At 40.9% G+C, this 22,654-nt stretch overlaps 1 protein-coding gene across 4 annotated transcripts in view; it reads right to left on the reverse strand.

The window, feature by feature from the left end:
• Positions 1 to 6,833: 6,833 nt before the first annotated feature.
• The window catches only part of LOC124151122 (transmembrane protein 260-like), a 53,692-nt gene continuing 37,871 nt past the window's right edge, over positions 6,834 to 22,654 (reverse strand). For all 4 annotated transcript variants that reach the window (XM_048403150.1, XM_048403148.1, XM_048403151.1 and 1 more), the window contains exons 12-20: positions 22,494 to 22,567; positions 19,551 to 19,629; positions 18,941 to 19,071; positions 18,436 to 18,490; positions 12,577 to 12,728; positions 9,858 to 10,037; positions 8,847 to 8,900; positions 8,175 to 8,262; positions 6,834 to 7,473 (exon numbers count right to left, since the gene is read on the reverse strand). In XM_048403150.1, coding sequence (XP_048259107.1) covers positions 7,228 to 7,473; positions 8,175 to 8,262; positions 8,847 to 8,900; positions 9,858 to 10,037; positions 12,577 to 12,728; positions 18,436 to 18,490; positions 18,941 to 19,071; positions 19,551 to 19,629; positions 22,494 to 22,567 — 1,059 coding nt within the window. In that variant the 3' untranslated portion in view covers positions 6,834 to 7,227. The remainder of the gene's footprint in view (positions 7,474 to 8,174; positions 8,263 to 8,846; positions 8,901 to 9,857; positions 10,038 to 12,576; positions 12,729 to 18,435; positions 18,491 to 18,940; positions 19,072 to 19,550; positions 19,630 to 22,493; positions 22,568 to 22,654) is intronic.

Raw genomic sequence — 22,654 nt, forward strand, 5'->3', positions numbered from 1 at the left:
CCCAATGCCATTTAATGAACTACATCTGTGAATGCAGAACATAACACAGCTGAAAGTAGATGACTTTATTTTCTAACATGAGTAACAACCAAGTCTGTAAAACAATCAACCATCGAAATGAGCCAAGTTGAGTATTGTCGGATCATAGGTTTTCGGACGGCCATGTTTATCGCCGGTTAGTCGCGCTATAACAAGGCGTTTGGCGGCACAGACTTTGTAAATGCTCAGATTATGGCCTGTTTTTAAGATAAAGTTGTCTATTATATGCGAATGGGATGTTTTAGTTGTTTTTGTGATTAACGAGAAATTTGCGAATGTTTGTTAACCATCCGAAAACCCATAACACAGGGATATATCACTAGAAATATTTGTTGTCAAATGAATGGAATTTCAAAAACATTTAAGGATGCTTACCAAGAATAGTGCGTGAGTGAGTATGGTTTTACGCCGCTTTTAGCACTATTCCAGCAATACCACGGCGGGGGACACCAGAAATGGGCTTCACACTTTGTACCCATGTCGGGAATCGAACCCGGGTCTTCGGCGTGACGATAGAACGCTTTAACCACTAGGCTACCCGACCGCCCACCAAGAATAAAATATACACACCTCTTGAAATACTCTTAAACATGCTCTCTTCCAGATACTGGAGTGAATCACAATCATTATTCCCAGCACAAAACTGGCAGGGAGACACATCGATGAAGAGGTATGAAACTGGGAGCCCCCCCCCCAAAAAAAAATAATTAAAAAATAAAAAATTCTGAAGCATACCATAAATTTTCAGTTTCACTAAAACACAACCCTAAGCCATCTTCCTGAGGCAAGGGAGTTAACTGACTTTAGAAGTCCAGTTTCCACCCTTGCCGAACCAGGCTGGAATTCCGGAGTTACATTTTGGCTTGACTAACGAGTGTATGCATAGTCCAATCAAAATCGCGTAACGAACTAGATATCCGGTTCGTAAACAACATGGATTTCAACGTGCAGATTTCGGTCGACTGCAGGATTTGCAAAGCATGTGTACCCCTAAATGGGCGCCGACAGATATTTGCAATTCCTTTCATGTCTTTTATTAAGGTGCTTAAGTGATTTGATGCAATTTGCAGGTTAAGAGGTTCATCCATAAATTCTTATCTTATCCTTACTTAGTACTCCAACTTGTAAATGCCTATCAAAGAAGGTTAAGAGCCGTTTTATTACAATATAGATCTTGATTATCAATCAGATCGTCTTGGCTGGGCGCTGCCATTTTGTTTGAAGCAAATAACAGTGATATTAGAGATGGAATCTGATTGGCCAATAGGAGGGACATAGAAGGGACATAACTCGTAATAGCCACTGGTGGTACTACGATCGAGCCTGGAAATTCCAGCCAATTTCGGCAAAGGTGGGAACTTGACTTTTACAGTCAGTGAACACCCTTGATTCGGGAAGATGTCCCAAGCATGCACTAAGGTGATGAATTTACTCATTGTTCATAGACACTCTTCTCCATCATGTCTGTATGAAAACCTACGACAACAACTCGGAAAGCGAAGTCCCATTCTCTGTTTGAACCTACATAGAGTGAAGGCCATATTGTATAGCAGGCAATATTATATTCCTCCACCCTATAACTCCCTTGCAGTAGAGTGAAGGGGAATGTTGAACATGTACGACTTGAGATCATTTCCACAAACGGCTGGAAATCTGCATTTTGTGGGCAGGTCAGGGTACTCATAGTGTCATCTGATGGGCAGATGGTCCCAGACGAAAAGGTATCCACTGGTGAGTACAATATGATATCAAATATCTGTATCTATACTTCAACAATAACGTTGACTATAACCACCTCCAACACAGCTGTAAATCTTATTTTATTTGCTTAAAAAATTACAGTAATCATCTTAAGTAGTGCTCCAGGGTTCCTATTGCACAGAGCAATCTTAGCTACGACTTTTGAAAATCTCATACCTTAACATCGATTTACGAAGTGCCCAGGTGTTAGCCGAGGATAAAGGGGCACTTGACGGAATACTGTTTCAGATAGGATTCAAGACACTGTACAGATTGCTCGCATGAAAAGCTGATTATTTACTCCAATACCTGGTCTGACATACCCTGGTCTGACATACCCTGGTCTGGCATACCGTAGCCTGACATACCCTGGTCTGACATTCACTAGTCTGACAAACCTTGGTCTGACATACCCTGGACTGACATACCCTGGACTGACATACCCTGGGCTGACATTCCCTAGCCTGACAATCCCTAGCCTGACATTCCCTAGCCTGACATTCCCTAGCCTGACATACCCTGGTCTGACATACCCTGGACTGACATTCCCTAGCCTGACATACCCTGGACTGACATTCCCTAGCCTGACATACCCTGGTCTGACATACCCTGGTCTGACAATCCCTAGCCTGACATACCCTGGGCTGACATTCCCTAGCCTGACAATCCCTAGCCTGACATACCCTGGTCTGACATTCCCTAGCCTGACATACCCTGGTCTGACATACCCTGGACTGACATTCCCTAGCCTGACATACCCTGGTCTGACATTCCCTAGCCTGACATACCCTGGACTGACATTCCCTAGCCTGACATACCCTGGACTGACATTCCCTAGCCTGACATACCCTGGTCTGACATACCCTGGTCTGACATACCCTGGTCTGACATACCCTGGTCTGACATTCCCTAGCCTGACATACCCTGGTCTGACATTCCCTAGCCTGACATACCCTGGTCTGACATACCCTGGACTGACATTCCCTAGCCTGACATACCCTGGTCTGACATACCCTGGACTGACATTCCCTAGCCTGACATACCCTGGTCTGACATTCCCTAGCCTGACATACCCTGGGCTGACATTCCCTAGCCTGACAATCCCTAGCCTGACATACCCTGGCCTGACATTCCCTAGCCTGACATACCCTGGTCTGACATACCCTGGACTGACATTCCCTAGCCTGACATACCCTGGGCTGACATTCCCTAGCCTGACATACCCTGGTCTGACATACCCTGGGCTGACATTCCCTAGCCTGACATACCCTGGACTGACATTCCCTAGCCTGACATACCCTGGTCTGACATACCCTGGGCTGACATTCCCTAGCCTGACATACCCTGGACTGACATACCCTGGGCTGACATACCCTGGACTGACATTCCCTAGCCTGACATTCCCTAGCCTGACATTCCCTAGCCTGACATACCCTGGACTGACATACCCTGGACTGACATACCCTGGGCTGACATACCCTCCTCCATAGGAGGTCCCATCAGGTGGACTTAGTATCAGCAAAACAATATAGAGGTTTCTCAATTCTCGGTAGCAGCAAGCAAAGCATTTGGTTTCCCTATATGGTTTTCTTATCTTGAAAACGAATCTAATTGGGCAGTTCTGAAAGGAAATAATATTGTCTATCTTACATATTTTTGGGAGCACCATGATATGACAATGAAAACTATTTTTGTGTACATTTTCTTTTGGACCAAAGTGGCAAATAACTGAAGCTGTATTATTTCAGAAAGCAGATATCTGATTGGCTTAAAACAACATCCATCCTTTATGTTCAGTAGGCAGTCAAACTGTCAAACTTCGTTCAGAGTTCACCTTGAAAGGAGGTGATCTTTGTATTTTATCGGAGTAAATTCAGAATCTGATAAAATGGCGCTAAAGTCAACTGTCTTGTAACAGGGACACACATGTAATTAATTGTAATAATGTTGACAACAACACAAAGTTAGAATGTAATGACAGGGACTTCCATCCACAAATACTGCATGTAATGAATGAATAAATTACCAGCATGCTGTAAGATGACACATCTTCCTGAGGCAAGGGAGTTAACTGACTACAAAAGTCCAGTTTCCACCCTTGCCGAACTAGGCTGGATTTATTGAGATACATTTTGGCTGGACGAACAAATCTGTGCATAGTCCAATCAAAATCGCCTAACAAACTAGACATCCGGTTTCAAACAACATGGATATTAACGTGCAGATTTCGGTCGACTGCAGAACATAACTGGGCGTTGACAGATATTTTCCAAATAATTCATGTTTTTAATCATGGAGCTCAAATGAGTTGAAGCGCTTCGCGAGGTAAGATCCGTTATAATACAATACAATTTTGATTATCGATCAGATTGTCTTGACTGGGCGCCGCCATTTTGTTTGAGTGAGTGAGTTAATATTTAACGACACATCGGCAGTATTTAAGCCATATCGTGAAGGCCATTTTGTTTGAAGCAAATGCAAGTGAAATGAGAGGTGGAACCTGATTGGTCAATAGGAGGGGCACAGAAGAGACATAGTTCATAATAGCCACTGGTGGCGCTACGATCGAGCCCATCAATTCCAATGTACTTCGGCAAGGGTGGAAACTGGACTTTTATAGTCAGTTATCTCCCTTGCGTTGGGAAGACGAAGATGGCATTGATTCGTATACTCAAAGGCAAAAGTTCTTATTCATCAAACAGTTTTCTCATACCATTAAAAAAATATAAGGACCATCCGACTCTTTCATAGTACTGTAGTTAATTTGTCATGCCACGCAAAAATTACTTGTTGTAACCTGAACGAATCCAGTGGTCCTTAACTTCTTTTGAGTATTATATAATATTGATCAATATGCCATAAGCATTATTATTAATTTGCAGTAATCTATCATTTGTCCTTGAGTACAGATACAAGTACCGTATTCAACGTAATAAGCGCCCAGGGCATTCTCAAAATTTGAAACAGGGGGCTCTTATTAGAATAAAATTTTGGAGAAAAAAACCCAGAGTTGAAAGATTGTAAATTTCGTGGTTTATGCTGACAGCCTGAAATGATACAAAATAAAAGTCTGTGTGTATTAGATCTATACACGACAGATATATTTATCCAGAATTTAATTGCCCATAATTAAGGGTGCATATAACACATGCATGAGTGCATATTATACACGAATAAATAAGTCTTGTGTACATTGATCAATCGGAAGGGGTGCTAATTGGGATTGTTCACAAGCGAAAATTTAGCAAATATCACCGTGGGTGCTTATTAGAGCGGGGCGCTTATTACGTCCAATACGGTATGTATCGATACATCAACTACCATCTGCATTATTCACATGTGTAAAGTTTACCGACACAGTCTTACATACATTGTGAACAAACAAGCAGACATCCCTCAGCTTTTTTCTCTTGTGTTTTGACACTGAATGAGAATGTCAAGATTAAGTTTCATTATCAGACCTCCCTGTCAGAATGATGAGATCTGATTGGTCCATGCGATCTTGATAAAATACTGGGTAACCGGCCTTGGGGGTTAAAAAAAGTTTCATCTGGGAATAAATCTCTTATACCCCGCCACAAACAATACAGGCGGTACGTGGATTTCTGAGAGACAGAATAAATCCCTTATACCCTGCTTCAAAGCAAAAATCTGCATGCTTTTTCCGAGTCAATGGAAGTCACGCGACACAGAACAGTTAACCTCAGCTCAATCGAACAGCTGTTTTCTATCAATTTTGAATTTGTATTAATTCTTTAACAATGTCACATTAAAACATGTTCGTAAGATAAATTGGTTGGAGCCGGATCACTCAGGGCACATGGGGTTTTATGCATCCGCGTTAGGTTTTATACGACTTGCTCAGACAAGTGGCATAAAACCTAATGGGGGACGCATAAAACCCCATGTACCTCGATTGATCCTGCTTCAAATTATAATGTACATTAAACTTCATATGAAATGGGCTAAAACTGAACAGAATAAAAACATTTGATTCAAAAAAGCATTGTTTCATCATAACAACTCTTCTGACAAAATCTATGTCTTAGGCCACAATAAATTAATTATTAGATCTTAATCCAAATTGTTTTTAAATGTGAGGTAAAAAGCATTTTATTTTTTACTTTCAAAAAGCCAAAAACAAACTGTTCAAGGCATCTGCTTACAGTTACTCCCAGCAGATGTGTTTGACATGAAAACTGACTGATTTCTACGACTATATGCAGTGTTCCCTCGCTATTGTGCCCTTCAATATAGCGCTAACTCGGTTATACTGCGCAGTAGTGTATAGCTCTCAAAATTTACTTACATTTTTAATAAACTCAAGTTTTCCAATGACATGATGGAAATCTTTTTTTACACTATGAATCATAAACAACTACTATTCTAATATTTTTTCAAACTATGAAACGTGCAGCGTAGATCGTGTTAGGTAGGCCGAGCATGTACTGTTTTGGGGGTCATCTACCCCCTACTACTCTTCCTTGGTTTAAACCGCTGATCGGCTATAACGCTTATCAATTACTGTAAAACGTGAAATTAATGCGTCTCCAAAAGAATGCAACCGCTGGCCCCTAGCCAAAAATGCGACTCAATATGAATGCGACACCCCCTCCTCTCAAGCATCAGTGGATTTATATCTAAACAAAATGTCCTCTGTCAGGTTTACAGGAGAATCCTCACGTTAATCCAACCTTACATTAATCCAATCACACACCAAATAGCACCGCTTATTAGCGCTGAGTAGAGTACTTCAGCTAAAACAATACGTGCACGCTGGCTCGTGTCGGCCTTTGATGCAGTCTCAAAGACCAAAGACACCGTGTTGGGTGGCGTCTGTCTGGACTTGCAGGTGTGATCAGTGATGACATGAGTGAGTAGAACGCTTGTGTCAATTCAAAGGATGTAATTAGTGTTTGAATGGCATTGTTTATATACTTGTTGCAAGTGCTGCTCAATAAACAGTGATGTGGAATAGTTGTTTGTTTTCAGCGTATGTCTAAGTTGGTATTTCTGCTATCAAAAATGTCTTATTGTTGATATAAATGCGATGTTTAAAAATGCGAGCAAAGACCACACGCATTTTTCGCATTTAATTCATGCTCGCGTTAATTTCAAGATTTACAGTATTTGGACCCCAAAGGTAGCGTTGTAGCGAGGGATCACTGTATATAGCGTATTTCATCAAGTAGAGAAACATGGGTTAACACAGTGATTTTCTTTTTCTGTAGGTACAAAGAGTTAATGTCAGGTGGGGTGTTTCGTAATGAGGTAGGCGGGATAATTCATTTATTTATTATGGCCTTTATCGTTTTTGATTGGTCAGTCGTTTTCACACTGGTTTTGATGTCTTTGACAATCATCCTCTGCCTCGATTATATGAGGGTTGACAAGTCTATGAAATGAATGAATGACAGGCATGAAGTTGAAGTAATCACTATGTACTGATTATAATACACTTTTAAGTTGATCCAAATATTTCTGTAGGCTTGCGACGGCGTTTTTGATTTTGTCTTTATCTGGATCTGCAGGTTCCTTCTTCAGGTAGAGCCTGAATTGTTTAATGCTGATTTTAACTAACTCTGCCTTGTCAAGGTCAGTGTCGGTCTGGAAGAGCCTCTCACTGACCAGTGCAAAGTTCTTATGCCAGTAGCTTGGCACGGACTTGTGCTGGCGATGAGCTTCTCGATACAGCTGGTAACAAAACAAGTGTGATATCATGACATTTTTCAAACATTATCCATTGTATCACAAAGCAATTTCTTTTTGATTTAGGCCACCTTTCTTTCTTGTTTTACATACAACCCCCCCCCACCACCTCTCTCTCTCTCTCTCACCCCCCACCCCCAATTTTTTTTTTTTAAAAAGTAAAAACCGTTAACTGAATACGATATTCTTGTGTTTGATTAATAGTATGGTGTTCTACATCTCTTCATACTATTGTTAATCTCTTTATTGTAGTTAAACCCAAAATGACAATTACCGTATTCGACGTAATAAGTGCCCACGGCAACATTTGCTAAGATATTGGCTAGTGAACAATCCCAATTAGCACCCCTTCCGATTGATCAATGTACACAAGACTTATTTATTTGCGTATAATATGCACTCGTGTGTTATATGCACCCTTAATTATGGGCATTTAATTCTGGAAAAATATATCTGTTGTACATAAACATTTCAGACTGTCAGCATAAACCACGAAATTTATCTTTCAACTCTGTTTTTTTCACCAAAATAACATTCTAATAAGAGCCCCCTATTTCTAATTTTGAGAGCACCCTGGGCGCTTATTACGTCGAATACGGTAGTTTTGTTTTCTCCCTGTCTGTAGGCATACTGACCAAGGCATATTGACCAAGAATATCCATGAAATATGAAACTACATCACTCACTTGGAATGAGTATAACAACATGGCCGTCTTCTCTGGGCCGTCCTTGTAAGTATCCGACTTATCTAACAGGAAGAAAGCACTGGCTGTCCTGAAATAAACAATAAAACAAGAATACAGTCATCCATATCCCCACATCACAAAGCTATCTTATATTTTCTGTTATCTGTCTCATGTCTGTGGAAGTCTCAGTTCAGGGGAGCCGACGTGTCATACATTCTGTCTGTCCATAACCCAGGTGGATTCCTTGTGCTTTGTATTGTTTTGTTCTGTTCTTTGACTCGTAATAAATAGTCATGTCCGAGGTCGAGTTGTGATTTAATGTCACGTAACACCAAGTTGCTTCCACAATCCCTCCAGACAAGACCCGTGAAGATTCCGGGGTAGAATAGGTCTTCAGCTACCCAAGCTTGCCGTAAGAGGCGACTATGCTTGCCGTAAAAGGCGACTAACGGGATCGGGTGGTCAGGCTCGCTGACTTGGTTGATGCATGTCATCGATCCCAATTGCGTGGATCGATGCTCATGATATCAATCACTAGATTGTCTTGTCCAGACTTGATTATTTACAGACCGCTGTCATATAGCTGGAATATTGCTGAGTGCGGCGTTAAACAACAAACAAACCAACAAACAAGCCTCCAGACAAACTGATCTGCTTGACCTGCCTACTCACATGGCTGCCCACATTTCCCCCGTAGCGACGTGCTCCCAGGATGTCGGGGGATAGCTGCAACACAAACAGAAACTAGCACCACAATGTTCTATGGAGCCAATTCAAATTCAAAGAGTCATCGCGATCTAACTTTCAGTCAGGTGAGCTAAAAATAAGGGTATTTTGTCTTATTCACTGTGCTTATGCATTTTTCAGTCATATATACTTTTTTAATAAAAGGGAAGCACTGCTCCAACTTTGAAAGAATTGAAATATGGAACTGTGTTGTTTTTTCGCGAAATCAAAATTTGCTTATTGTGGACTATAATTTTGACTGTAATGTCCTGTGTTTGGTGTTATTCTCACTGTGAAGCGATACCTATCGGAGGATCAAAGATTGAAATATATATATTTTAATCTTTGATCCTCCGATAGGTGTCGCTTCACAATGATATACATACATGTATATATATAGGTATGAAGCCCATTTGGTTGGGTAGCTGACGCTAATTAGCATCCAGTGATTATGTCAGGGTATGAAACTCCCAAAATTTTCAGCCAGACCACAGGACTGGCTAGCTGAAATACTTGCCAGCCCTGACCAAAACCTGCCTGCCCACTATAATCATATGTTCTCAGGATAATTTAATTAAAACTTTAAATCGAATTCATTGAACATGAAGTAATGCAAGAAAAGAAATAGCAAACACTTTTTAGGTCAGATTTGTATTTAATATCCTAGAATACATCATGTAAATAATGCTTATCATCGGGAAATATTTAGAATACTTTTACATATGAAATATAACCCGACCGTCGGGCAGGGGGATTTGAAAATCTGGCAGCCCGAGTCGAAATCAACCCGTCTCGGACGGTCGGGCAGGCAGGTATTTCGAACACTGATTATGTGGGCTAATTAATACAGCGCCGTCTAGATGGTTAAGAGTTGGAGCATTGTTTCCTTTTAATATGAAGACACAAGTTATTACCTATGACATGGGATGGAATTTGTTTCATGCATGTATCACCTACCCAGAATGAGGGTGTTTCCAATCAACACCAATATTTTTTGTATTGTTTATCCATGTTGAAAGATCAAGCGTGGATCCTTTTTGTATAAACTGTGAACAGACACCATACGGCCAGAGTTCGTAGCCGCTGCGCCAAGATGGTTCATGTTCCTGCACACCGATACAGCCAAACATTGGTCGTCTGAAGGAACAGAGAACAGACATGTCTGCAATACACACATCATTCTGTCATGAATTTGGAAATTACTCCATTCTGATTGGTCATTCCGAGTCTATTAAATCACAATAAACCCCTCTGATTGAAACAGCTGGTTTGACAGCCACATCACAGGGGAAGCAAATATTCATAGAATAGTACTTTTTTCAGTCATTGTCGGTCAGCATATTTAAATAATTATATCTACAATTACAGGTTACAAAATGCACAGATGCTGTTACTACAATATTCAAAGGATGTGTGGCAATACATTTCATGCAGAAAACACCATAGAAACTTACAAAGAGATTGTATTTAAGTTTAGGAGACAACAGAGAGGTTGGAATTTGGTGCTTTTCTATATATGACTGTGACATCATATCTTTTGCGTCACAATGAGCAGTATGAGTCATAATGGTGACGTGTGGTGTAGAACGAAAGCCTTGCAAACCTGGCTTAGTTTTCTTTAGGGGTGCCCACCTCATGTTAGCTTACCAAGTTGCTGTGCTTATATGCTTTCAATGCCTGTCATATGTTTGAGTGAAGTATTACGGTGTACACGAACTGCTTCAGCATCATCTTCCCGAGGCAAGAGAGTTAACTGACTTTAAAAGTCCAGTTTCCACCCACATTTGCTTCAAACAAAACGGTGGCACCCAGTCAAGACGATCTGATCGATAATCAAGAGCTATATTGTGATAAAACGAGTCTTACATCGTGAAGTGCATCAAATCATGTGAGCACCTTGATTAAAAACATGAAAAGATTTAGAAAATATCTGTTGACAACGAGTTAGCGGTGCACATGCTTTGCAAATCCTGCAGTCGACCGAAATCTGCATGACACTTTATGAACCGGATTTCGATTTCGGTTCCGCGATTTTGATTGGACTATGCATATACTCGTTAGTCCAGCCAAAATGTAACTCCATAATACCAGCCTAGTTCGGCAAGGGTGGAAACTGGACTTTTATAGTTAGTTAACTCCCTTGCCTCGGGAAGATGGGTTCAGCATATGCAGCACCATATTTTGTTTACAGGCTGTTGTCGCAATATATACATCAGTCATCAACAGTAAGGCAACGAGGGAGTGAATGAATGTTGTTTTACACTAGTATCCTCTTAAGGACATTATTTTCTTATTCACTGAATCACAGATTTCACCTGCCAAAGTCAGAATTCGGAGAAGGGAAAATATGAAAAAGAAGACATCAGCCTCAGTACCTTTGAGATTCAACATAGGTGTGCAAAATGTCTGCGTCTTTCAGAGTGAGTGAGTGAGTTGGGTTTAACGCCGCTTTTAACAGTATTTCAGTTATATCACGGCGTGTCAGCTTAATGTGGGAGGAAAGCCTGAAGTGATGCAGGTATCTGACGTTTACCACTTCGGTGAAACCCACGAGCAGGGCCAGGTGACAAACCTAGAAACATAATCGGGGCGAACCAGGTTTCGAACCCACAATCATAGGTTTCTGGCGTACCCAAGGGACGCAACTCTGCACAGCGCATCGCGGCGCCTTAGACGACAGGGCCACCCGTGCCCCCGCGTCTTTCAGAAGAGGTGGTGAGGTGAAATGGGGAATAACATTGCTTTAGAAGTTATTGTCCTTATGCAACGACTTGCCTGCATGTATGTCTGCTTGTACTAGTCTGGGCATATGCTGATTTTATAGTGCTAGCTCACTGAGATAGCATGCTGCAGTTTAACATGGATACCCCACTCACACAGTATACTGAGTCCGAGCCGACCAGTCTTTCTTTAATCCCCATAATGCCAATTGCCAGGTAGGGTTACAAGTGGTACTATCTTTTAACATCTTTTGGTATGATGAGGCCAACGACCAACCTTCTGCTCTCCTGGCACATGCTCTAGTCACTAGCCCACTAGATGGTCTTCTTAAGAACAGTTAATTCAGGGGCGTTATTTTGGCAGTATCTGTACAAGGCTTATAATTCATTATGCACAGGATCAGCTACAACAGATGGATTCAGCAAAATACTGAGTAATCACAAAATTTTCTTGCATGTGTGAGCTGTCGGTGGAGAAGATAGCTGAACATTATTAGGCTTAAAAAAATAAAAGAATTGGTTCTCTGGCAATGGCTTTTGAAAATATGGTGCGGGCTGGCGGTGTTTGTTTTTTTATTGTTCAAACTAGTATGTAACTAAATTTTGCAGAATATTTAAAGATTTTATTTTTTTAAATGGAAATAAAAATGAAACGTGCATGGGCTTTATGAACCAAGAATTATTTTTTTAGCCTTATGATTCCATTTTTTTATAAAAAGAAGATTTGGTAGATTTGAAATTCAATAAATTCAAACAATAGTATTCCAATCTTGACCATACAAACAAGTGGATGACAGCATGAGCATTAACCGATTCAATGAGAGTACAACAGCAAACAATGAGACACACTAATCACTGGAGCAGTCAGCTTTCAAGCCAAGCATGGTGTACTGGGAGTTTCTCTGCATCATGTCCCCCCTTGGCCGTGCAAGGTAAGAAGGTAACCGAGCACCTACCTCTGTATGTTTGCGTCTAGCAGAGATCTGAAGGTGAAGGACGTTCTTCCATCCTCGACCATTCCGTCCTCCAGCTGCATGAAGTCCCCAGGGAACAGCAGCCCTGAGCTAGTGTCTCTCATCATCTCAACAGACCACTTGTACGTCAACACCTGGTGTCACACAAACAGATCAACACTGGTGTCACACAAACAAATCAACACTGTAGTCACACAGACATGTCAACACCTGGTGTCACACAAACACATCAACATCTGGTGTCACACAAACACATCAACACTGTAGTCACACAGACATGTCAACACCTGGTGTCACACAAACAGATCAACACTGGTGTCACACAAACACATCAACACTGTAGTCACACAGACATGTCAACACCTGGTGTCACACAAACACATCAACACTGTAGTCATACAGACATGTCAACACCTGGTGTCACACAGACACATCAACATCTGGTGTCACACAGACACATGGACACCTGGTGTCACACAGACACGTGAACACCTGGTGTCGCACAGACATGTTAACACCTGGTGTCACACAGACATGTTAACACCTGGTGTCACACAAACACGTCTACACCTGGTGTCACACAAACACGTCTACACCTGGTGTCACACAAACACGTCTACACCTTGTGTCACACAGACACATCAACATCTGGTGTCACACAAACAGGTCTACACCTGGTGTCACACAAACATGTCAACACTTGGTGTCACACAAACATGTTAACACCTGGTGTCACACAGACCTGTTAACATCTAGTGTCACACAAACATGTTAACACCTGGTGTCACACAAACACGTCTACACCTTGTGTCACACAGACACATCAACATCTGGTGTCACACAAACAGGTCTACACCTGGTGTCACACAAACATGTCGACACCTGGTGTCACACAAACATGTTAACACCTGGTGTCACACAGACCTGTTAACATCTAGTGTCACACAAACATGTTAACACCTGGTGTCACACAAACACGTCTACACCTTGTGTCACACAGACACATCAACACATGGTGTCACACAAACAGGTCTTCACCTGGTGTCACACAAACATGTCGACACCTGGTGTCACACAAACATGTTAACACCTGGTGTCACACAGACCTGTTAACATCTAGTGTCACACAAACATGTTAACACCTGGTGTCACACAAACACGTCAACACGTGGTGTCACACAAACATGTTAACACCTGGTGTCACACAGACATGTTAACACCTGGTGTCACACTACCTTACAAGTGGTAGACCTCACTACCTTCCTGGGAAATTGTCATACTTTTTACCTGCCTGGGAGGTAGTCATACTCACTACCTGCCTGGGAAATAGTCATATTCACTACCTGCCTTTTAAATAGTCATACTTACTACCTGCCTGGGAAACAGGCATACTCACTACCTACTTGGGAAATAGTCATATTCACTACCTGCCTGGGAAATAGTCATACTCACTACCTGCCTGGGAAATAGTCATATTCACTACCTGCCTGGGAAATAGTCATACTCACTACCTGCCTGGGAAATAGTCATACTTACTACCTGCCTGGGAAATAGTCATACTCACTACCTGCCTGGGAAATAGTCATACTCACTACCTGCCTGGGAAATAACACTCATACTCACTTCCTGCCTGGGAAATAGTCATACTCACTACCTGCCTGGGAAATAACACTCATACTCACTACTTGCCTGGGAAATAGTCATACTCACTACCTGCCTGGGAAATAACACTCATACTCACTACCTGCCTGGGAAATAGTCATACTCACTTCCTGCCTGGGAAATAGTCATACTCACTACCTGCCTGGGAAATATTCATACTCACTACCTGCCTGGGAAATAACACTCATACTCACTACCTGCCTGGGAGATAGTTATACTCACTTCTTGCCTGGGAAATAGTCATACTCACTTCCTGCCTGCTAAATAGTCATACTCACTACCCGCCTGCCTGGGAAAAAGTCATACTCACTACCTGCCTGGGAAATAGTCATACTTACTACCTGCCTGGAAAAAAGTCATACTCACTACCTTCCTGGGAAATAGTCATACTTACTACCTGCCTGGGAAATAGTCATACACACTACCTGCCTGAGAAATAGTAATACTCACTACCTGCCTGGGAAATAGTCATACTCACTACCTGCCTGGGTCCCGTTCCACAAAGCGATCGTATCTACAATCAATCTTAGAGACTTACGTCGATTATAAAATCGTCTTAGCTAAAGTTTACGCCCGTTCCACAAAGCTATCTTAGGGCGATTGTAACTTTACAAGTTCTTAAGTAGCCGATCTTAACAAAGATCGGAATCTTCAGCCATGAAGATACGAAAGTTTCCCTAAGAGTGGCCTCCCTTGGTCATGTTTAGCAGACGACGCATTGTCGAAATATGGCCGAATCGCAGACCTCTGTCGGCGTCAAACACGTTCGTCGCAGCAATTTTTCAGCAAGCGAGATCGCTGTCCTTGTTGATGAGGTGGCTGTTCACCACACGACACTGAATTCCTCATTCAGCTCTACCGTCACCAATAAGCTGAAAGGCAGCATATGGGAGGACATCGCTAACAAGTAAGTGAGCTGTGGACTGTCAGAATGTTATCTGATATAATAATAAGTCAACATACGCCATCTTTGTTGTTATGGTACAATATTTAAGATCGATTTTAGCGATCCTAAGTTGGTCCGGAGCAACTTAGCATTTTGATCTTAACTTACAACTCTCTTAGTTAAGATTGCTTTGTGGAACGGGCGGCCGATCGTAACCAAAATTTAAGATCGCGTACTTAGTGAGTTACAATCAACTTAGCCCTAAGATCGCTTTGTGGAACGGGGCCCTGGGAAATAGTCATACGCACTACCTGCCTGGGAAATAGTCTTACTCACTACTTGCCTGGGAAATTGTCATATTCACTACCTGCCTGGGAAATAGTCATACTCACTACCTGCCTGGGAAATAGTCATACTCACTACCTGCCTGGGAATAAGCACTCATACGATGACATGTATCAACCAAATCAGCGAACACGACCACCCGATCCCGTTAGTCGCCTCTTACGACAAGCATAGTCGCCTTTTACGGCAAGCATGGGTTGCTGAAGACCTATTCTACCCCGGATCTTCACGGGTTGTGTGTACTGTGAGCTTACTGTTGCAGGGTTCCCTTCATTTTTCATGTGATTTTAGTTTGTTTGCTAGATTGTTTGCTTGTTTGTTTGCTAGTTTATTTGCTAGCTTGTTTGTTTCCTTTTTTTTGCTTGTTTGTTTGCTAGTTTGTTTGCTAGTTTGTTTGCTAGTTTGTTTGCTAGTTTGTTTGCTAGCTTGTTTGTTTTCTTGTTTGTTTGCTTGTTTGTTTGCTAGTTTCTTTGCTAGTTTGTATTCTTGTTTGTTTTCTTGTTTGTTTGCTTGTTTGTTTGCTTGTTTGTTTGCTATTTTGTTTGCTAGTTTGTTTGCAAGCTTGTTTGTTTTCTTGTTTGTTTGCTAGTTTGTTTGCTTGATTGTTTGCTTGTTTGTTTGTATGTTTGCTTGTTTGTTTGCTTGTTTGTTTGCTTGTATGTTTGCTTGTTTGTTTGCTAGCTTGTTTGTTTGCTAGTTTGTTTGCTTGATTGTTTGCTTGTTTGTTTGCTTGTATGTTTGCTTCTTTGTTTGCTTGTTTGTTCACTGGTTTGTTTGCTTGTATGTTTGCTTGTATGTTTGCTTGTTTGTTTACTGGTTTGTTTGATTGTATGTTTGCTTGTTTGTTTGCTAGTTTGTTTGCTAGTTTGTTTGCTTCTTTGTTTGCTAGTTTGTTTGCTAGCTTGTTTGTTTTCTTGTTTGTTTGCTAGTTTGTTTGCTTGATTGTTTGCTAGTTTGTTTGCTAGTTTGTTTGCTTGATTGTTTGCTAGTTTGTTTGCTTGTATGTTTGCTAGTTTGTTTGCTAGTTTGCTTGCTTGTTTGTTTTCTTGTTTGTTTGCTAGTTTGTTTGCTAGTTTGTTTGCTTGTATGTTTGCTAGTTTGTTTGCTAGTTTGCTTGCTTGTTTGTTTGCTAGCTTGTTTGTTTTCTTGTTTGTTTGCTAGTTTGTTTGCTTGATTGTTTGCTTGTATGTTTGCTTGTTTGTTTGCTTGTTTGTTTACTGGTTTGTTTGCTTGTATGTTTGCTAGTTTGTTTGCTAGTTTGTTTTCTTGTTTGTTTGCTTGTTTGTTTTCTTGTTTGTTTGCTAGTTTGTTTGCTAGTTTGTTTGCTAGTTTGTTTGTTTTCTTGTTTGTTTGCTTGATTGTTTGCTTGTTTGTTTGCTTGTATGTTTGCTTGTTTGTTTGCTAGTTTGTTTACTGGTTTGTTTGCTTGTATGTTTGCTTGTTTTTTGCTAGTTTGTTTGCTTGTTTGTTTGCTAGTTTGTTTGCTAGCTTGTTTGTTTTCTTGTTTGTTTGCTTGATTGTTTGCTTGTTTGTTTGCTTGTATGTTTGCTTGTTTGTTTGCTTGTTTGTTTACTGGTTTGTTTGCTTGTATGTTTGCTTGTTTGTTTGCTAGTTTGTTTGCTTGTTTGTTTGCTAGTTTGTTTGCTAGCTTGTTTTTTTTTGTTTTTTTTTGCTAGTTTGTTTGCTTGATTGTTTGCTAGTTTGTTTGCTTGTATGTTTGCTTGTTTGTTTGCTTGTTTGTTTGCTAGCTTGTTTGTTTTCTTGTTTGTTTGCTAGTTTGTTTGCTAGTTTGTTTGCTAGTTTGTTTGCTTGATTGTTTGCTTGTTTGTTTGCTTGTTTGTTTACTGGTTTGTTTGCTTGTATGTTTGCTAGTTTGTTTGCTAGTTTGTTTTCTTGTTTGTTTGCTTGTTTGTTTTCTTGTTTGTTTGCTAGTTTGTTTGCTAGCTTGTTTGTTTTCTTGTTTGTTTGCTAGTTTGTTTGCTTGTTTGCTAGCTTGTTTGTTTTCTTGTTTGTTTGCTTGATTGTTTGCTTGTTTGTTTGCTTGTATGTTTGCTTGTTTGTTTGCTTGTTTGTTTACTGGTTTGTTTGCTTGTATGTTTGCTTGTTTGTTTGCTAGTTTGTTTGCTTGTTTGTTTGCTAGTTTGTTTGCTAGCTTGGTTTTTTTTGGTTTTTTTGCTAGTTTGTTTGCTTGATTGTTTGCTAGCTTGTTTGCTTGTATGTTTGCTTGTTTATTTACTGGTTTGTTTGCTTGTATGTTTGCTTGTTTGTTTGCTAGTTTGTTTGCTAGCTTGTTTGTTTTCTTGTTTGTTTGCTAGTTTGTTTGCTTGATTGTTTGCTAGTTTGTTTGCTTGTATGTTTGCTTGTTTGTTTGCTAGTTTGTTTGCTAGTTTGTTTACTGGTTTGTTTGCTTGTATGTTTGCTTGTTTGTTTGCTAGTTTGTTTGCTAGTTTGTTTACTGGTTTGTTTGCTTGTTTGTTTGCTTGTTTGTTTGCTAGTTTGTTTGCTAGTTTGTTTACTGGTTTGTTTGCTTGTTTGTTTGCTTGTATATTTGCTTGTTTGTTTGCTAGTGTGTTTGCTTGTTTGTATGCTTGTTTGTTTGCTTTCTGTTTAACGCCGCACTCAGCAATATTCCAACTATATCACAGCAGTCTGTAAAGATGATTTAAGTGTTATGGTGAAAATTCTTCTGAACATAAGAAAATAACATACAGGGATTAAAAGTGATCATCAGACAAACCAAAAGTGGACCAGACAAACCAGTGACTGATAGTATGAGCAAAATCCAACACAGTCAGGTCACTATGGCATGCAATCAAGCAAGGCACCAAGCTCAACCTTCTGATCCAACATCAACATGTTGCATTGTATGACCAGCAGAGGTTGCTGGGGACCACTTCATACCTGGAATCCCCACAGGGAGAGAGATAAGTATCACGCCCAAAACTTACTTCTTGATCAAACAGAATGATGTCTGGGCGGACGTTCTCACACAAGTGGAAATATCTGAAAAAAAGTCAAACATCAGAAATAATCGCCCATGAAGATCCGGACTTAACATCAATTTCACAATCATTGTCTCGGACCTATTTTGCATATTGTGTTAATCCAAACATTGCCAACAATATTAACAATCATCATACATTCACGCTGAAACGGATCTATAGTGATAAAACAACATGTATCTTGACTGTACAATAACTGCCGTACACCACGTATAGAGGCAGTATATGCACTCAGATCATCCCATGCAGCCTGGCAGTTCTTCTTCAGGCCGTACTGTTCCTCAGGCCTTTTTATATTAATTAGTTAACAGATTTTATTTCTACAATAACGTTTGGAGTGAGGTGAAATGGGGTTTAATGTCGCGTCCAAGATTATTGCACTTATATAGCGACGTGCATGTACATGTATGTGTGTGTGTTTGTGTGGCTGCTGTCTACTACTGTGTTGTACCTGAGAGTGTTGGATGGAAGATCTCCCTTCGTGAGGATGATGGAGCCATTCGGAAGGCTGTTCAGTAACGACACAGCGAAGTCTCGGACCACGTAGTTGGTGCTCTGGTCACACAGAGGGAAGTTTCTGTGCTTAACAAAGTAAAATAGTTGCACACATTATTACTCAACCACATCCCAGTGGCGGACATGTAAAGAATTCTTCCTTTTTTCACTAGAAAATGATAGTGAGTATTTCTGCTCTACGTCCACCTGATGGAGATGTGTGAGTGAGTTGGGTTTAATGCCGCTTTTAACAGTATTCCAGTTATATCACGGCGTGTCAGCTTAATGTGGGAGGAAAGCCCAAAGTGATGCAGGTCTCAAACGTTTACCACTTCGGTGAAACCCACGAGCATGGGTATGGTGCTGACAAACCTAGAAACATAATCGGGGTGAATCGGGATTCGAACCAACAATCATTGGTTTCTGGTGTGCCCAAGGGACGCAACTCTGCAGAGCGAAACGCGGCGCCTTAGACGACTGGGCCATCCGTGCCCCCTGATGGAGATGCATAGGTCAACACAGGTCATGGCTACCTAGAGGAAGGTGAAGGTCAGTGTGATACTCACAAGCTGGAAGACTGCGACAGCCACTGCGAAGATAAGATCCAGCCGCCACTTGTGGAGATCAATGAGCCAGTGCACCATCCTGGAACACAAGTTGCTGGGTAACTGTTGCTACAGCTCTCATGGAATACAGTGTGTGGGTGGTTAAGGTTTAACAATACTTCGAATAGTATTTAAAGACGTTGGATACCATTGTTCATGCGCATACCGGACGCGCATGTAACGGCGAGTATTTGTAACGCGGTTACGTCCCTTTGACTTGCCGCGAATTGTACTTGAACACATAGAAATGTAAATTTGGGCAAGAGTTACCTCCCCTGATTCATTATTTTAGGGGTATGCTGTGTTGATTGAAAATAATTTGAATATCCTCTGGTAACATGTTGTTTTTATTTTATAATTTTATTTTACAATGAATAAACATTAGAAATAAGCCAGTTTGAAAAATATCTTGATTTTGTAAAATGCTTTTTTGACTGATGAATCAATTTGTTTGGAAAATGTGCTTTTTTTAAAGTCATATGATGTGTGAAATTAAAAATGTTTTTTACTTCAATTTTCATTTTTCTGTTTTGTGTCATATCAATACTGTAATATGTCTATTTAAAAACACTCATTTCATAATCAAACTTTAAAATGACCATTTAATTGGCAAAATGATTTTATCATCTGGTGCCTCTAGATGGCGCCACTTATTCAAAAAATGCCGTGGTGACTTGGTTTTTTTATTGCGTAATTTGATTCAGGACATATTTTCCTACAAAATGATACCAAATATACCCATTTCTTGAATTTTTTGTTTTTTGTATGCAACCTCTTTCAAGATAATAATGCTCCAAATCCACACCCTAAAGCACGCTCAAAACACTACATTATTACCCTGGTCAATGGATCAGTGTGCACACGATTTTCATTCTCAGCTCCCTGGGGAGTATACAACCTAAGCCCCATCAGTGAGGTGATAAAAGGTTAACAGTGATATTTCCATCTCATCCTACCGGGTACCCATTTACTGCTGGGCGAACAGAGGCATATTCCAAACAAAGTCACTTGCCTGAGGAGGCGTGTGGGGCCGGTCCTAGAAACTCTCAGGAGTCAAGCTGCCAAACATGGTTACCACGCCAACCACTCTACGCGACTAACGTTGCTTAACTACACCTGATTTGTGACCTTATGTTGTACACAGGACCACGTTCTTTATCAAGTAATCAACACATATAATCAGAGTGAATCCGGAACCGGAATACATGACCAGCTGTGTTCATGACTGTACTTGTAGTTTCTAATGTAGTGAGGGGGCACGGGTGGCCCAGTCGTCTAAGGCGCCGCGATTCGCTGTGCAGATTTGCGTCCCTCTGGCACGCCAGAAACCTATGATTGTGGGTTCAAATCCCCGTTCGCCCCGATTATGTTTCTAGGTCAGCACCATACCCATGCTCGTGGGTTTCACCGAAGTGGTAAACGTCTGAGACCTGCATCACTTCGGGCTTTCCTCCCACATTAAGCTGACACGCCGTGGTATAACTTGAATAATGTTAAAAGCGGTGTTAAACCCAACTCACTCATTTAATGTAGTGACCACCTCCATGGTAGAGCGTTCGCCCACAGAGCGGAAGGTCCAGGGTTCGATCATACCAAAAGACGCTAAAAGATGGTACCTCTTGTTACCCTGTCTGGCGCTCGACATTAAAGGGGAAGTGTACACGCAAAAATCACTTTCTTTCTTTTTCTAAACAAAACGCAATTTTAGAATTAGTTAGTATCTGTGTTTGAAAATATACGCTCATTTTTTTTCACAGTGAAAGTAGGAAGCTCACAATAGTGTTAAAATGAAATGTCGTTATGAGGCCTTCGTTTTACGAGCGAAATAGGCCTGAGTTATCCCCCTTAGATTATGACGTAATTGGTGCCAATTCAACTGGGTCCCTGTCTATTCTCAACGCAAAAGATATCAAGGACCAGTTTGCGGTAAAACAACATGGTCTACGACACACTCCGGTGCAGTGGTGACTCAGCATAACACAATTCTGGCTGGCATCTGAGACGCTAGAATCACAAAACTGTACCTACACCACGTGAAGCGGCTCTAACAAAGCATGATGACGTCATAATGTTTATCAATTGGCACCAATGACGTCATATTGCAAGGGGCATAAGCCATGGTGTTTTTGTTATGGAAATAGAACACTTGGTAAATGTGAAAAATATAAATCGTTTTAATGCAAAAAATATGATAATTAAATATGATGTTTTTATATTTTTGTCTATGACACTTCTATGTTAACACTTTTAATGTGGAAAAAGTACAAGAAAAATTGGTTCATTTCCGTGTGAACTTGCCCTTTAAGGGGCTAAAACAAGGACTGGTTGGCTCAGTGTCAGTACAGTGAGAGGGGTATTTATGTTAAACTGCGGCATGGTATCTCAGTGTGCTAGCACTATAAATTGGCATCAGTCCGGATTAGTACAAGCAGCCACACAAACACACACAAATACATGCACATCGCTATATAAGTGCAATAATCTTGGAGGCGACGATAAACCCCATTTCACCTCACCTCTAATGTACAGTAAAATAATCATTACTGTGTTGACTACACTGTCAGTCATTAAAACATGGTCTAGTGGATAGAGCCCCTGCTCAAAGTGAGCAAGGTTGGGGGTTCAATCCCCTGGTCTTGTCATACCAATGTTAAACTGTGGAATGGTATCTCTGTGGGCCAGCACAATAAAACTAGCATTAGTCAGGGACAGTACAAACAGCCAGAAGCATGCATGCAAATCACGAGAAGAGCAATAATCTTGAAACCCCATTTCACATCACTGTACCCCGCTGTTAAAGATATTGCATAGTTGGTCGCCCAAAACATCAAATAAAAAGGTGGCAACAGACAGTTTCCATTAATTTATTTATACAGTTGTAGTCTGTTGTCAGGGATAACTCACTTGATAAAGTCGACGAAGGTGACAGCAGCAAGCACTGCCACCACGATGTCACTCTGCATCCAAAACCTCTCCACCTGCAACACAAACAAGCCATCAAGTATCAATCATAAATACAACTTTACAAGCCATTAATCCACTCAGGAAATCATCTATCTACCACA

This window comes from Haliotis rufescens, unplaced genomic scaffold (assembly GCF_023055435.1).
Source record: "Haliotis rufescens isolate VD_foot unplaced genomic scaffold, xgHalRufe1.0.p SCAF_3, whole genome shotgun sequence".
In the NCBI taxonomy this organism is placed as follows: Eukaryota; Metazoa; Mollusca; class Gastropoda; order Lepetellida; family Haliotidae; genus Haliotis; species Haliotis rufescens.